The sequence below is a fragment of the Cetorhinus maximus genome, chromosome 17 (genome assembly GCF_964194155.1).
Source record: "Cetorhinus maximus chromosome 17, sCetMax3.hap1.1, whole genome shotgun sequence".
NCBI lineage: Eukaryota > Metazoa > Chordata > Chondrichthyes > Lamniformes > Cetorhinidae > Cetorhinus > Cetorhinus maximus.
Window position 1 is genome coordinate 58,505,990 of NC_135895.1, and position 17,377 is coordinate 58,523,366.

At 44.9% G+C, this 17,377-nt stretch overlaps 1 protein-coding gene across 1 annotated transcript in view; it reads right to left on the reverse strand.

The window, feature by feature from the left end:
- LOC144692427 (biotin-dependent 3-methylcrotonyl-coenzyme A carboxylase beta1 subunit) overlaps window positions 1-5,933 on the reverse strand; it is a 69,488-nt gene extending 63,555 nt beyond the window's left edge. Inside the window, exon 1 of the mRNA XM_078561261.1 lies at window positions 5,787-5,933. Coding sequence (XP_078417387.1) covers window positions 5,787-5,806 — 20 coding nt within the window. The 5' untranslated portion in view covers window positions 5,807-5,933. The remainder of the gene's footprint in view (window positions 1-5,786) is intronic.
- Between the last annotated feature and the right edge of the window lie 11,444 nt (window positions 5,934-17,377).

Sequence of the window (17,377 nt, forward strand, 5' to 3'; positions counted from 1 at the left end):
AGGGAGTTATGATCACCACTCAGCCCCCAGTCTTATGGTCATCAGCACCAATGTCCTTCCCCTCCCCTTTCGTTGAGCCCTGGTCAAGGTGTCCCTTACTATATTTTATGAGAGTTGGTCATCCTGTCCCTGAAAGTGGAAGGCATTGGCAAACCACCACTAAAACTGCCAAGAAATCAGCTCAGGATGAAGCATCGGCAGACAATGAGCCAAGGACCTGCTTTCAGGCAGAGCACACATACCATATCATAGTATATAATACACACACACACATAATTCTTTAGTTCTTCTTTGGCTGCACAGAATAATTCTAGAATCCTTTTTCTCACTACTTAATTTTTTTTCTGCTAGCTTTCTCCCTTCTTTTCTCCCTCTCCTGAAGGCACTGACTCATTCTAGGATTAGTGACTGTCACCCTTCTAAACTCACCCAAGCAACCAAGCAGTCTTCATGTGTCAGTCTAGAAGGTGAGTGTTTAAAGCTATTTTGGAGGCAGCATATCCCATCACACATCTACTTTCTGAGCAGTACTCACTGTAAGGCAACCGAGAGCAGGAATTCTGGCAATTTTCCACTTCCAAATCCAGAGTTACTACAATCAATTGTAGTAATGAGCTAGCATTCTGGCTGAGATCAACTGACTCACTGTTGCTCAAACCAGCACCTTCCTTATCTGTATGGCTCAACTACGAACTGATTTAACCATCCAATCACAAGAAAATCTTATAGGAAAGTTTAAAAAACAATCAGGTTAACAGTAAGCAGCTACCTAGCCTAACCTGTGTGTGTGTGTGTGTGTGTGTGCGCGCGTATAAAACATCTTTCCAGTCACACTCCCACAATTAAGTCTGTTTTTCATTCTCTCCTTATAAACACTGTACATGTGAGACCTTTGTAAAGTGCAAACATCACCAATTGCATGTGACATCAATGTAACAAACAGCTTTTCCGGTCACTTTCCTTTCCCAAAATGTAGGTGGAGAAAATAACACATTTTTGTCTTCCTGTGTAATAGTAAAGATTTGCATTAAACCAACAGAATCATCACAAAAATAGTAAATATATAAATAGTAAAACGGGTAGTTAAAGGCAGGGTGGAACCAATTAGGGTCCAAAAGGAGATCTTCTTGTGGAACAGACAGAGGTACTAAATGTAAACTTTGTATCTGTTTTCACTACAAGAGGCAGTGTAAAAGGAAAGAAGGCAGCAGCAATATAGGATAGGATAAAAATAAAGAGACTGTCTGTAAAAGGATGGCAGTACTCAAAGTAGAAAACTCACTCATCAGGATGGGATGCATTCTAAATTACTGAAGGAAGTGAGGGTGGAAACTGCAGAGGCCCTGGCTGCAATCTTCCACTCCTCCTTGGATATGGGGGTGGTGCCGCAGTTACTGAAGGCTTGCAAATGATACAATTTTTTTTAAAAAAAGGGGGAGACGGATGAACCCACCAACTACAGGCCAACTAGTCTAACATAAGTGGTGGGGAAACTTTTAGAAATAATATTCTGGGAGAAAATAAACTGTCATTTGGAAAAGCGGAAGCGAATAAATGAAAGTCAGGAAGAATTTGTTAAAGACAAATTGTGTTTGGCTAACTTGATTGTTATTTGAAGTTACTTTTTTTATTCATTCACGGGATGTGGGCTTTGGTGGCTGGGCCAGCATTTATTGCCCATCCCTAGTTGCCCTTGAGAACATGGTGGTGAGCTGCCTTCTTGAAACGCTGCAGCCCATGTGGTGTAGGTATACCCACAGGGCTGTTAGGGAGGGGGTCCCAGGATTTTGACCCAGCGACAGTAAAGGAACGGTGATATATTTCCAAGTCAGGATGGTGAGTGACTTGGAGGGGAACTTCCAGGTGGTGGTGTTCCCATTTATCTGCTGCTCTTGTCCTTCTAGATGGTAGTGGTCGTGGGTTTGGAAGGTGCTGTCTAACGAGCCTTGCTGAATTCCTGCAGTGCATCTTGTAGATAGTACACACTGCTGCTACTGTGCGTTGGTGATGGGGGGAGTCAATGTTTGTGGGTGTGGTGCCAATCAAGCAGGCTGCTTTGTTCTGAACAGTGTAAGCTTCTTGAGTGCTGTGGGAGCTGCACTCATCCAAGCAAGTGGGAAGTATTCCATCACACTCCTGATTTGTGCCTTGCAGATGGTGAACAGGCTTTGGGAAGTCAGGAGGTGAGTTACTCATCGCACGATTCCTAGCCTCTGACCTGCTCTTGTAGTTACAGTATTTATATGGCTAATCCAGTTCAGTTTATGGTCAATGGTAACCCTCAGGATGTTAATAGTGGGAGATTCAGTGATGGAAATCTCATTAAATGTCAAGGAGCAATGGTTAGATTCTCGCTTGTTGGAGATGGTCATTGCCTGGCACTTGTGTGGCATGAATGTTACTTGCCACTTGTCAGCCCAAGCCTGGATATTGTTCAGGTCTTGCTACGTTTGGACATGGACTACTTCAGTATCTGAGGAGTCACAAATGGTGCTGAACATTGTGCAATCATCAGCAAACATCCCCACTTCTGACCTTATGATGGAAGGAAGGTTATTGATGAAGCAGCTGAAGATGGTTGGGCCAAGGACACTACCCTGAGGGATCCCTGCAGTGATGTCCTGGAGTTGTGATGACTGACCTCCGACAACCACAACCATCTTCCTTTGTGCTGTATGACTCCAACCAGTGGAGAGTTTTCACCGATTCCCATTGACTCCAGTTTTGCTAGGGCTCCTTGATGCCACACTCGGTCAAATGCGGCCTTGATGTCAAGGGTAGTCACTCTCACCTCACCTCGGGAGTTCAGCTCCTTTGTCCATGTTTGAACCAAGGCTGTAATGAGGTCAGCAGCAGTGGCCCTGGTGGAACCCAAACTGGGCATCAGTGAGCAGATTATTTCTAAGCAAGTGTCGCTTGATAGCACTGTTGGTGACCCCTTCCATTACTTTACTGATGACCGAGAGTAGACTGATGGGTCAGTAATTGGCCGGGTTGGATTTGTTCTGCTTTTTGTGTGCAGGACATACCTGGGCAATTTTCCATATAGCCGGGTCAATGCCAGTGTTGTAGCTGTACTGGAACAGCATGGCTAGGGACACGGCAAGTTCTGGAGCACAAGTCTTCAGTACTATTGCTGGTATGTTGTCAGGGCCCATAGCCTTTGCAGTATCCAGTGCCTTCAGCAGTTTCTTGATATCACGTGGAGTGAATCGACTTGGCTGAAGACTGGCATCTGTGATGCTGGGGTCCTTTGGAGGAAGCAGAGATGGATCGTCCACTCGGCACTTCTGGCTGAAGATTGTAGCCAATGCTTCAGACTTATCTTTTGCACTGATATGCTGGGCTCCCCCATCATTGAGGATGGGGATATTTGTGGAGCCTCCTCCCCCAGTGAGTTGTTTAATTGTCCATCACCATTCACAACTGAATGTGGCAAGGCTGCAGAGCTTAGATCTGATCCATTGGTTGTGGGATCGCTTAGTTCGATCACTTGCTGCTTATGCTGTTTGGTACGCAAGTAGACTTGTGTTGTAGCTTCACCAGGTTGACACCTCATTTTTAGCTATGCCTGGTGCTGCTCCTGGCATGTCCTCCTGCACTTTTCATTGAACCAGAGTTCATCCTCTGGCGTGATGGTAACGGTAGAGTGGGGGATATGCTGGGCCATGAGGTTACAGACTGTGTTTGAGTACAATTCTGCTGCTGCTGATGGCCCACAGCGCCTCATGGATTCCCAGTCTTGAATCTTGAGACCTGTTCAAAATCTATGCCATTTAGCACGGTGATAGTGCCACACAACACAATGGAGGGTACTCTCAATGTAAAGGTGGGACTAGCCCCCAGATGTTGGTAAGGAGGAATTTGCAGGGTCGACAGGGCTGAGTTTGCCGTTGTCGTTTTCGGTGCCTAGGTCAATGTTGTCCAGTTTCATTCCTTTTTTGAGACTTTGTAGTGGTTTGATACAACTGAATGGCTTGCTGGGCCATTTCAGAGTCACATGTAGGCCAGACCAGGTAAGGACGGCAGATTTCCTTCCCTAAAGAACATCAGTGAACCAGATGGGTTTTTACAACAATCGGCAACGGTTTCATGGTCATCATTAGACTTTTAATTCCAGATTTTTTTTATTGAGTTCGAATTCCACCATCTGCCATGGCGGGATTCGAACCCTGGGGTCTCTGGATTACTCGTCCAAACTAGTCAAGCAATACCACTACGCCATCACTCTTGCATTTATGGACATTCAGTAAGCATTTGACAAAGTATCATGCAATGGAATTATTGGCAAAATTAAAGCCCACGGCATTAAAGGGACTGTGGCAGCATGGATATAAAATTGGTTAAGGGTTAGAAAGCAGGGAGTAGTGATGAATGGTGGTATTCATAAGTGTTTCACAAGGATCAATATTAGGATGACTGCTCTTTTTCATATATATTAATGTCCTGGACTTGGATATACAGGGTGTAATTTCAAAATTTGGTGATACAAAACTCAGAAATGTAGAAAACAAGAAGGTTAGTAACAGACTTCAGGAAGACATAAAGATGAGTAAAATGAGCAAACACGCTGCAGGTGAAATTTAACATAGTGAACTGTGAAATGTTACATTTTAGTAGAAAGAATGAGGAGACAATATGAACTGAAGAGTATGATCTTAAAGGGAATGCAGGAACAGGGACCTGGGGTTATAGGTACACAAATCCTGGAATGTGACGGGACAAGTTAAGAAGGCTGTTCAAAAATGAAACCCTTGGCTTTAATTGAAGAATAGAATGTAAAACTAAGGAAGTTATACTAAATGTTTTTGTTAGGTCTCAGTTGGAGTATTGAGTTTAATTCTGGGCACCACACTTCAGGAAAGATGTCAAGGCCTGGGAAAAGTTGCAGAAGAGGTAAACTGGAGTGGTGCGAGGAATAAGAGACTTTGGTTAAGTGGAAAAACTGGGTAAGGCTGGGGTTGTTAAGAGGAGAATTGACAGAGATATTCAAAGCCATGAATGGTTTTGAAAGACTAAATAAGAAGAAACTGTTTCCAGTGGCAGAAGAGTTGGTAACAAAAAGGACACAGTTTAGAGACTGACTAAAACCAGAAGGGATTTTTTTCTTGCAGTGAGTTGTTGTGATCAGGGATCCACTGCCTGAAAGGGTGATGCGAGTAAATTGAATAATAACATTCAAACTGGATAAATATTTGAAAGGAAAATCAGGGCTTTGGGGAGGGAGCAGGGAATTTGATTAATTGGATAGCTCCACTAAAAAGTCAGCACAAACACTATGAGCTGAATATATAGTCTCCTTCTATGCTGCATCATTCTATAATCACCGAAGTAAATGTATGTTGTATAGTATGTCTAATACAGATGAACAAGTGGAGAAAAAAACTTAAACCTCCAGAACAATTCCGATTTCTAAGGAAAGGCCCAATCTGACAGACAATTCCTTCACTTCACAAAGCAGATTTTAACGCCCAGATTATGCTGTCAACCAGTTGGGAGAGGCAATGATGAAAAAGTAGAAAAAATGAAATAGTGAGGTTTCAAAATAAAATCCAATTAAAGTAAGTAATATTTGTGTGAGAGATTCTGGGCTGTTGTAAAATCAGCCTTGGCTGGAGGTGTTTACAATCCGCCAGTCTGCTCAGTGGGAGCTCAATCTCCGAGACACAATTACTCAGGCCCGAGGCCTCTGGAGCCTAGCGAAAACTCAGCCGCAGGACCAGAGAGACCGCGCTTCAACCCGGGCACCCGCTTACTCAACGCCCGTCCCTCCGTCCGCCACTTACGCTGCCAATTCCCGGTACATTTCTCCGCCAGATTTCCGCCACTCCTCCCGCCGGAAGTCTAACCGGAGCAGCCAGAGTGTAGCCGGAAGTCGGACCCGGGGGCTCCTCCCCGGCCCAGAGCGGGACCCCGACCCGGGGGCTCCTCCCCGGCCCAGAGCGGGACCCCGACCCGGGGGCTCCTCCCTGGCCCAGAGCGGGACCCCGACCCGGGGGTTCCTCCCCGGCGGTTCCTCCCCGGCCCAGAGCACGGCCCGGACCCGGGGGCTCCTCCCCGGCAGTGCGGGACCCCGACCCGGGGGCTCCTCCCCGGAGCGGGACCCCTCCCCGGCCCAGAGCACAGCCCGGACCTGGGGGCTCCTCCCCGGCAGTGCGGGACCCCGACCCGGGGGTTCCTCCCCGGCCCGGAGCGGGACCCCTCCCCGGCCCAGAGCACAGCCCGGACCCGGGGGCTCCTCCCCGGCCCAGAGCGGGACCCCGACCCGGGGGCTCCTCCCCGGCCCAGAGCGGGACCCCGACCCGGGGGCTCCTCCCCGGCCCAGAGCGGGACCCCGACCCGGGGGCTCCTCCCCGGCCCAGAGCGGGACCCCGACCCGGGGGCTCCTCCCCGGCCCAGAGCGGGACCCCGACCCGGGGGCTCCTCCCCGGCCCAGAGCGGGACCCCGACCCGGGGGCTCCTCCCCGGCCCAGAGCGGGACCCCGACCCGGGGGCTCCTCCCCGGCCCAGAGCGGGACCCCGACCCGGGGGCTCCTCCCCGGCCCAGAGCGGGACCCCGAACCGGGGGCTCCTCCCCGGCCCAGAGCACGGCCCGGACCCGGGGGCTCCTCCCCGGCCCAGAGCGGGACCCCGATCCGGGGGCTCCTCCCCGGCCCAGAGCGGGACCCCGACCAGGGGGCTCCTCCCCGGCCCAGAGCGGGACCCCGACCCGGGGGCTCCTCCCCGGCCCAGAGCGGGACCCCGACCCGGGGGCTCCTCCCCGGCCCAGAGCGGGACCCCGACCCGGGGGGCGGGGGGCCTCCTTCCGCTGGTCATTCCCGGTGGATGTCTCTGTTGTACATAAAGGGGAGCTGGCGGAATAGGGGTATTGTCACTGGACTAGTAATCTAGAGACTGAGGGTAATGCTATGGGTTCAAATCCCACCAGGGAAGATGGTGGAATTTGAAAAGTCTGATGATCATGAAACCATTGCCGATTGTTGTAAAAACCCAACTGGTTCACTAATATCCTTTAGGGAAGGAAATCTGCCATCCTTACCTGGTCTGGCCTACATGTGACTCTAAGAGTCAACCATGTTGAAAATTGAAGTCATGGTAATCGGGAGAAAACTCTCCACTAGTTAGAGCCATGGGTTGTTGGAGGTCAATCATCTCAACCCCAGAACATTGTTAAAGTTTTTCAGGGTGGTGTCCGAGGCTCTGAATATACATACATCTGCTTTGAATATATGAAATAGGAGTATAAGTAGGCCATTTGGCCCCTCAAGCCTGCTCCGCCATTCAATAAAATCATGACTGATCTGTGTTTTGAGTTCCACATTCCCATCTACCCCCAAAAATCTTAGATTCTTGTTAGGCAAGGGAATCAATCTACCTCTGCCTTAAAAATATTCAACGACCCCGCTTCCGCCGCCTTTTGAGCCAGACGACACCCTCACCCCATGAACGAATAAAACAATTGATACACTAATGATATGTAAAGTCTCAGCATCTGTGCAGAGACCAGACAAATTGTCAGAACAGGAACAAACTGATGGTCCGTGAGACCCTGCTCCCATTTTAAACCATCCTTAACATCCCTTACAACCTCCCCCAAAAAAAAATTCCTTGTGTCTCTTAAATGTCTTGAGTTATACATCTGCAGCCCTGCCACATCCAGCAGTTGACAATTACTGTAAACACCTAAGGGATTGAGGATGCTCCATTAATATCCCCATCCTCAATTATGGTGGAGCCTAGCACATCAGTGCAAAAGGCAAGGCATTTGCAACCATCTTCAGTCAGATGTACAGAGTGGGTGATCCATCTCAGCCTCCTCCTGAGGTCGCCACCATCACAGTGTTCAACCAATTTAAGTCACTCCACATAATATCAATAAATACCTGAGTGCACTGAGTACAGAGGTAAATAGATTCTTGTTAGGCAAGGGAATCAAAGTTTATCAGGGGTAGATGGGAATGTGGAACTTGAAACACAAACATCAGCTATGATTTTATTGAATGGCGGAGCAGGCTTGAGGGGCCAAATGGCCTACTTCTGCTCCTATTTTGTATGTTCAAAGCAGCTGAAGATCGTGGAGCCGAGGACACTACCCTGAGAAACTTCTTCAATAATGTTCTGGGGTTGAGATGATTGACCTCCAACAACCACATCCTTTGTGCTGGGCATGGCTCCAACTAGTGGAGAGTTTTTCTCCTGATTACCATTGACCTCAATTTTACTGCAGGCCATTGATGCCCCACTTGGTCAAATGCTGCCATGGTGACAAGGGTGTCACTCTCACCTCACCTCTCGAATTCAGCTCTTTTGTCTATATTTGGACCAAAGCTGTTATGATGTTTGCAGCTGAGCATGATGGCACCAAAACCAAGCATTAGGGAGCAGGTTATTCATGAGCAAGTGTCACTTGATAGCACTGAAAGTGACATCTTCCATTACTTTGCTGATGAATGAAAGTAGACTGATGGGGAAATAATTGTCCAGATTACATTTGTCCTGCTTTTTGTCGATAAGACATACCTGTGCGATTTTCCACTTTGTCAGGTAGATGCCAGTGTTGGAGCTGGTTGGAGTTAGTTCTGGAATGCAAGTCTTTAGTACTTCAGCCAGGATGTTGTCAGGGCCCTTTGCTGTACTCAGAGGTTTCTCAGGGTAGTGTCCTAGGCTCAACCATCTTGTCAGTTCTTTATTGAACATTGTCTGTTGTGTCTGTTCAGGCCGATTTGTGAGTGGCTGTCCCTCCTGCAGCTGGCACAGATGAATAGCATTGGTCTGAGGTCGATTGATGTTTTTTTCTTTCTGGCAGGCTCTCTTTTCCGTCATTTCTTTTGTTCTCTGCTTTTTCCATGCCCTTCCTGACTCTTGTCTCCAGGTACTCCGGTCAGCAGCGAGGACTCCCCATGCATCGACTCTGATCCTGGTCAACTTGAAGTCTCACTTGCAGACGTCCTTCTATTGCAGATGTGGGTGACCTGAGGTCTCATGCCAATAGCAAGTTTGCCATAGAACATATCTTTGTGGATGCGACCATCATCGATTTGGTTCACGTGACCCAGCCAACACAGTCACTGCTGACTTGAGGGCAAAATGCTGGGGATGCGTGCATGTTGGTGTACTTCCATATTCGGCACTCTGTCTTGCTATGAGAAGCCCAATATTTGTCTGAGGCAGTAGAGGTGGAAGCTGTTCAGCAGCTTTTCTTGGCTTGCATAATTTGTCCATGCCTCGCTAGTGTAAAGAAGGGTGCTGAGAACACTAGCCTGGTACACATGGAGCTCATTAGTGTCTTCATCATTCATAGCTACCACAGTGCTGACTGTGACATTGACCACTCCTTGGTGTGTAGGAAGGTCAGGCTTCAGCCAAGGAAACTATACCACTCCAAGAAGAAAGATTGTCCTTGGATCAACACTTGATGTACCACTGACCCAGAAAAGACCCAAGAATTCCTCAATATCCTTGATCATGTTGTTTTGGACAATAACGCCTAAGGCTAAATTGTGCTCATCTGTGCAACATCATCTATATAACTCTGCACTCATTGTGAATGGGAAAAGAGATCAGAGAAATGCTGGTTGGTTTGGACTGAAATGGAGACAGTTGGTTGGTTTGGACTGAAAAGGAGAGCCCTTGTGAACTACAAACCCAGCCAACAAAATCTAGATGTCCTCAGAGCTGCTAGAATCGAGTCTCAACAGACCGTATGGCACTGTGCCAATCAATGCTGGTTGAAACTCTGCAACAGCATACAATCTGCTGCTGAATCTGGGGATTCTAGACAGATGTATGAAAGGATCAAGAAAGCAACAGGGTGTATTTCTGAAATGTTAATAGGTCTGTTCTTTCCCCAGGTGCTAGCTAATTGCAGCATTTTCTGTTTTTGCTTTGGGCTTCCAGCATTTGCAAATTTTTGCTTATTATTAAGTATTACTCATTGGGTGTGATAGTCAAGCATTTTAGTTTTAAAATAAAGATTACCAATGATTCACTGGTACTGAGCCAAACACCAGGTATGCCACAGATTTAATTATATTCAATGCTGTGTTAGTTTAAGAATATATTTCCATTTGTCCAGTGCTTTTGATGACCTCAGTGTCACAAAGTGCTTTACTGCCAATATAGTGCTTTTTTGGAGTGTAATCAATTTTGTAGGGAAATTGTAGTATGTGAGCACTACAAATGCATGATAACCTTGAATTAGCACAAGCTGATATATCCCCCCAAAATGCATAAAAACACAGCTCAAAATTGACCATGTTACATGAAAATAGGCAGTTATTCTTAAACTGTAGGTATATGCAATGGGGGTGATTTTTGTCTTCAGGTTTAAATTAGTTCTAATTTAGTTGCTTTAAGACCACTTGAATCTCCAAATGTAAGTAGCACCAAATATTCTAGACTAATCTAATATGCATAATTATTCACCACTCAGATGAATCTAGAGGGAAAAAAAATTTTTAATGTCAAATTTAAAGGGATTGGGACAATTAAAAGGGGTGTCACAAAGAAGGAAATAAAGCTGTAAGGAAGAGAGCAAGATGAAGGAAAAGAAACCACTAAGTGCAAAGTTAAATCTACAAACAAGTGAAGTCAAGCACCCAGCCTCTTTGATGGTTGCAGAGTTCACAGTGATGATACAAATGATGTTTGCAAGGAGGGTTGCCCTCTGTGCTATTATCCTATAGGTTAGCACAATAGCATGAATGCATGTAGATGCAGCCAAACTTCATGTCATCGCTGACTGTTACCGTCTGCACATATGGAATCTCTATGCTGGATATTAGTATGCAGCAGACAGCTGGGAATTTGCCCGTCTACTGTCCCAAATCCGGTGAAGGTTAGGTTCCTGGGGTCATTCCTTGAAAGGTTTTTCATGGCCTGCAGAAATGATCAGTGTTGACTCTGGATGTAAATTTTGTTCAGTTTAGATGTCATTTACAGTTGACTGAGCAAAGACTGAGATGTCTTAGAAATATGGAGAAAAAGATCGTCCCCAAGTGGTTTACAGTGCTTTCTAGAAGCTAGCAATACGTCACAAAGGCAGCAGCCAGGGAGGAGGCGTTGAACCTTTACTCCCAGCTGCAGAGCTGTCAAACTAGCCAGATGAATAAAGTGGCAAGTTTATCAAACAATTACTCGCCTATTAAAAAATGTCAAATAAAGTGAGTATCTTTACATACATGATAGGTCCTTTGGGCCTTTCTCTAATAAATGATTGCATTATTTGTGTTTCTGCCATAAAATCGGTCAAAGTCTGCGATCTGGAACTGAAACTTTACAATTGATGAAGATTTTGTATAATAATAATTCAGTAAGTTTTTAACTTGATGTTCTATAATATTTACAAAACCTAACTTTCACCCTTCGAAGAGAAAGGAAAACTGGAGCGGATGTATAACTGATGGCCAATCCAAGACTGTCTATTTTACACAGAAGTTGAAAATTCTACCCTTTGAGTTGATTTTAGCTTTTGGGCAAAGTGTGTGAGCAGCCCGCCTGTTTAGGGGGCAGAGGCCAGTCCAATATTGTGGCACAGAAGCCACTGATCTGACATAAAAGCAAAATGCTGCTGGAAATCTGAAACAAAAACAGAAAATGCTGGAAAAGCTCAGCAGGTCTAACAGCATCTGTGGAGAGAAAGATAGAGTTAACGTTTCAAGTCTGTATGGCTCTTCTTCAGAGCTAAAGAGAAGTAAAAATATGATGAAATTTATACTGTTTAAGGGGGGGCGGAGGAGGTGAAGCTGGATAGAAGGCCAGCGATAGGAGAAGGCAAAGGAGAGATTGACAAAGATGTCATAAACAAAAGGACAAAGGGGTGTTAATGGTACTGGCTAAAGGAGGTGCTGATGGTGACATTAAGGCCAGAAAGCAGAATGTGGTAATAGCAGGACACGGTTTGCGTACTGAGGGTCTATGCACAGCTTTATGCAGCCGCAAGCAATCCAGGAGGGGGGGTTGGGGGGATGTTAGTGTGGTTCAAGATTGCAAAAGAAGAAGGCCAAGACTGCAGTGAGGCCTGAGCAACATGACTGTTCATTCCTCAACCCCACCAAAAAATTTAAACCAAACCTTTCAAGGCCCTTTATCACCAATGAAATTGATTGACAAAGCACGGCACACCCTTCAACCTGCCCTATCCTAAAATGGCAATGAAATATATAAGATCCCAATTTTCATGTTAAAGGGAGCCTTCCAGCTGAAAATGACAACCACACCATCTCAACCCCAGAGACTAGCATTAGCCTCACTGCCAATGAACCAAGGAGATTAACCAGTGACTCTTGCTGGAAAATCTGAATGCCAGATGAGCAGGTTCAACTATGATGACATTCACAGTTGAATAGTTTACCATCATTCACTGTCTTGGCTCACATATGAGTGATCGGGTACTGTAGCCTAAGAGGTGCCAGCCCTTCAAGGAAATAAAGTAGAAAATTGAAGGGGAAAGAGTTTGTTTCTTGTGATAAATATGCAGTACACTGAGGAATGTTAGTGAGAAAGTATAATTAGGAAATTTTTTATGTTTGCATGGAGTGTTTGGCAGGGGGGTTTCTGCCTGTGTGGTACACCAGTAGTTATAACCAGCAACAAGCATATCTGAGTTTTCACATCTGGACCAAGCAGAGTATTGATGGCAGATGTTAAGTATCAAACGTTATAATAACCTAGCAGAACAATGAAGAATCAAAGCAAATATGTATTTTAGTCTAGAAATTTCATACAGAAAAGTGGCAGTGGGCTGATAATCATCATTAATGGGGTGATCAGTCTACCTGTCCCATTTTGAGGCGATCGCTGCCCCTCGAAAATCAACTTTAGCAATTTAAAATTGACTCTTATGTGTGGCTTTAACAGAAGCCTGTATGACCTTTAGGGGGTGCTGTTTGTTTATTTTTTTTAAAAAAGAAACACCATTTGTCAAGATTAGGAACCGAGTTGAATACATTCACTGCAATCTTTTTTTATTTCCTTCATCCAGTTTTCTCCCTGTATCTCTTCATGGATGTTGCCAACCCTCCAATAGGTTTACTGGATGCTTCATGTATGTGCAGATCATTCAACCATTGAAGTTGCACCACTGTCCTTGATAACAAAAACATTTCCAGCATCCGCAGTAGTTTCTTGTTTTTACCACTGTCCTTGATCCTGTGTCAACCTGATATCAAAACACACACACTTTCAATAGGAATCACTGCATAACAATCAGGGGACATTGAGGTCAGCAGAGTCCAAACTGGGACTCCTTAGACTTTATGAGTTTAGTACTATACTGCATTCATTTACCAATGAATCATCTGAGATTTAAAATTAATCTGTTTTGGCTTTTAATCTTGACATTACGTGAGTTCACCTAATAGCTGAATTCACCTTCCAAACCCGTGACTTCTACAGCCTAGAAAGGCAATGGCAGCAGACGCATGAGAACAGCACCAGCTGCAAGTTCCCCTCTGAGCCACACATTATCCTGATTTCTTCAGCATAGCTGGGTCAGAATCCTGGAACACCTGACTAAATAGCATTTTCAGTGTATCTAGATCACACAGACTGCAGCCCACCACACCTTCTCAAGGGCAATTGGGGATGAGTGATAAATGTTGATGCTCACATCCCATGAACAAATAAAAGAAAAATTAATAAGTGTACTTAATGCAGGTAAAGTCCCAGGTTTGATTTCCAAGAGTTCTGAGTAACTAATTTCAACTGGGAGCTGGTTTGGAGACTAGCATTAGCTTCATTGTCAATGAACTAAGAAATTAAACCTGGTTCCTATCCAGTGACACCAGTAGTTGTAACCAGCAACAATCATATCTGAGTTTTCACATCTGGACCATGCAAAGTCTTGACGGCAGATGTTAAATATCAAATTTTATAATAACCTAGCAGAACAATGAATGTATTAGTCTAGAAATTTCATGCAGAAAGTTTCACCTCTTTTAAAACATTGGAAAATGAGATGCACCCGCCAATGTTTTGGCGAGATATTTACACCCGTATTGCTCAATAAAAGCTGCTGACTAGTCACATGTGCTGCTACTGTGACACCGCTTTAGCAAATTGCACTAATGTTGCAGAAAACATTTTTATGCAGTCACTAATTAGAGTGCATCTATTTTTCATAGCTCAGTTTCAGTGCCTGAATGAATTGGCCTGAGGTGTACTGGATTTTAGGCCTAGGGCCTCACCATCATTGAGCTGCTAAGCTGCAGATATCTACTAGGCATCTCCAGGCAGTCACCAGAGAAGAGGAATGGAAGATCAGATGACTGCAATAGATGCAGCCATCTGAAAAATATCTGAAGGCAACTAAGAAGAAGGCAACTAAGAAGTGCTCAAGAAAGGGAATGATTGGGAACTGGAATAATCGCGAAGGGAGAAGAACATGAATTGAAGCAATTGGGTCAGCAGTCAGTGGGGGCAGGGGTCGGTTGCGGGGGGACAACTATAAAAGGGAAGACAGGGGTGACCTAATAGAGATCTTTAAGATTATGAAAGGGTTTGATAGGGTAGTTGAAGAGAAAATGTTTCCAATTGTGCAGAAGGCCAGAACAATAAGTCATCACAAGGAGATTTGAAGCAAATAGTATAGAGGCATTTAAGGAGAAGTTATGTAAGCACGAGAGAGAAAAAAATAATAGAAGGATATATTAAAGAGGTTAAGTTAGGCTTATCCAGCCTTTTTGCACATAAGGGGCATCACATTTTAATTTTTTTCTCTCTCAAGAATGGTTCCAGGGATGAGAAACTTCAGCTATGAGGATAGATTGGAGAGATTGGGACTGTTCTTCTTGGAGAAAAGAAGGCTAAGAGGAGATTTGAAAGAGATGTTCAAAATCATGAGGGGGCTGGACAGAGTAGAGAGGGAGAAGCTGTTCCCGCTCGTAAAAGGATCAAAAACGAGGGGGCACAGGTTTAAAGTGATTTGCTAAAGAAGTAAATGTGACATGAGAATAAAAATTTTCACACAGCAGTGGTTCGGATCTGGAATGCACTACCTGGAAGTTTGGTGGAGGCAGGTTAAATTGAGGCTTTCAAGAGGGCATTCGCTGATTATTTGAATAGAAACAATGTGCAGGGGTATCAGGAAAAGGCAGGGCAGTGGCACTAGGTCATAATGCTCACTTGGAGAGCTGGTGCAGACACCATGGGGTGAATGGCCCCCTTCTTTGCTGTTAAAATTCTGTGATTCTGCAAAAGGGCTGATGAGCAGATTTTAAAGATACATGAATTTCAAAATAAAGTTGAGTATGAAGAAAAGAAACAAATTGCTGACCAAAAATAAAGCAATGTCAAAACAATAAATTGATAATTTAAAAAAAATAGTAATTAATAAAAATGACCATTAGGTTGTAAGAGGTTGAGAGTGCATGTGGCTCGCTCACTCCCAGTCTGAGTGTTTACTCACTCACCCTCACACAATGTGAGAGTTGTTGAGAGTATGTGTTGGTGTGCGGGGGTGAGGGTGACTGAGAACCCTGAATCTGGGAGTGAGCCAGACATGCTCACTCTCTCCCTCTCACACACACATACATCCACACTCTCTCCTACACTCTCTCCGTCTCTCACGCACACTCACTCCCACACACATTCATTCGTCCTCTCTGTCCCCCCAAAACACACACACACTCACTCTCTCTGTCCCACACACAAACACTCACTCTCTTCCACACAAACACACACGCTCACTCTCTCATTCACTCTATCCCACACACACACTCGCTCTCTCCCACACAAACACTCACTCGCTCCCACACACACTCACTCACTCACCCCCACACACACGCTCACTCACTCTTCCGCACATACACAGATACTCACTCATTCCCACAAACACACTCATACTAACTCACACTCCCCCCGCCACACACACACATTCACTCACTCTTTCCCACACACACACTCACTCACGCTCTCACCATGGCACCTTTTCTCCCCAAGTCCCACAGCCTCTCCACCTCCCTGGATCCTGTGGCACATTCTCCCTTACCCCAGGCCCGCCACACCTTCTCCCTGCACCCACTATCCACTCCGGCCCACCACACATTCTCCCCTTGTACCTCTCCCCCGGGCCTGCTGTCATGATAATAGTTGATTGTGGTAGTGGACTCCAGTATTAGATACTATACAGTACTTTGTACTAGATAGGGGGTTACCTGACCTGGGGCTTGAAGGTTAGATAGCACATGTTGAAGTCTGTCTTGATAGAATTCAGTTACTGAAGATATGTGTTTATGTCAGGAAAATGTGTTATCAATAAAGTTAGCTCAGCTACTACGTCGACAGCTTGTGTGCATCATTGAGACAAAAAACAAGACATGGTGTCAGAAGTAAACTAGATGCAACAATGGAGGTTCTGAAACCACCGACAGAGCTCAGTTTGGAGAGAAACCTTGCTGAAAACCGGAGGAGATTCCAGCAGTGATTCGAGCTGTACCTCACAGCGATGGGCAGTGATAACAAAGACCTTCAGGTACAGTCTTCCATCTTTCTTCAGGTAGCAGGGGAAGCAGCTTAAAAGTCTATAATACATTCACGTTTGAAAGTGATGAGAAACTAAATGACTTGAAAGAAATAATGGAAAAACTGCAACCCTGAGAAAAACATCACGTATGAAATATACCGATTTTTTACATGCACACAAGACAGTGACAACATTAGTCAATACATAACTGAGTTGAGAAAACGAGATAAATCATGTGAATTTGGAGAGCTTGAAGAATCACTTATCCAAGATAGATTAATTAGTGGAATCGCAAATAACTCTCTGAGAGAACTGCTTTTGAGAGAAGTTGAGCTCATGCTAGAGAAAGCAATAAATATCTGCAGAATGACAGAGACAACAAAATGCCAGATTAAATAGATGACAGAAGATGATAAGCCAGACACGGTCAAGCAGTTGGATGCAGTTAAACAGAAACAGCCCCGGGAAAGAACAAATAGACAATCTGAATGTAAAAAGAACTAAACTGCTATTAAAACATTTAAATGCAGCAGATGTGGAACAGAGCATTTAGCACATAGTTGTCCAGCCTACGGAAAGCAGTGTAAGAACTGTGATAAACTAAATCACTTCACTAAGATGTGTAAATCGAAGAAAGTGCACACGATTGCAGATGATGACACAGACATTGAAACAGAACTTTTTGTTGGTGCAGAAACAACAAATTCCAAAGCAGATGAATGGAAGATTGATTTATCAATTGCCAACATGATGGTAAATTTCAAGCTTGACACAGGTGCACAAGCAAATGTCATTCCCATAAGCTGTATTGGAAGATAAGCAAAGAAAAACAGCTAACTAAACCAAAAGTGAAGCTGTCTACTTATACAAGTGAAAAAATTGCAGTTGAAGGCAAGCGCACTCTTAAAGCAAACG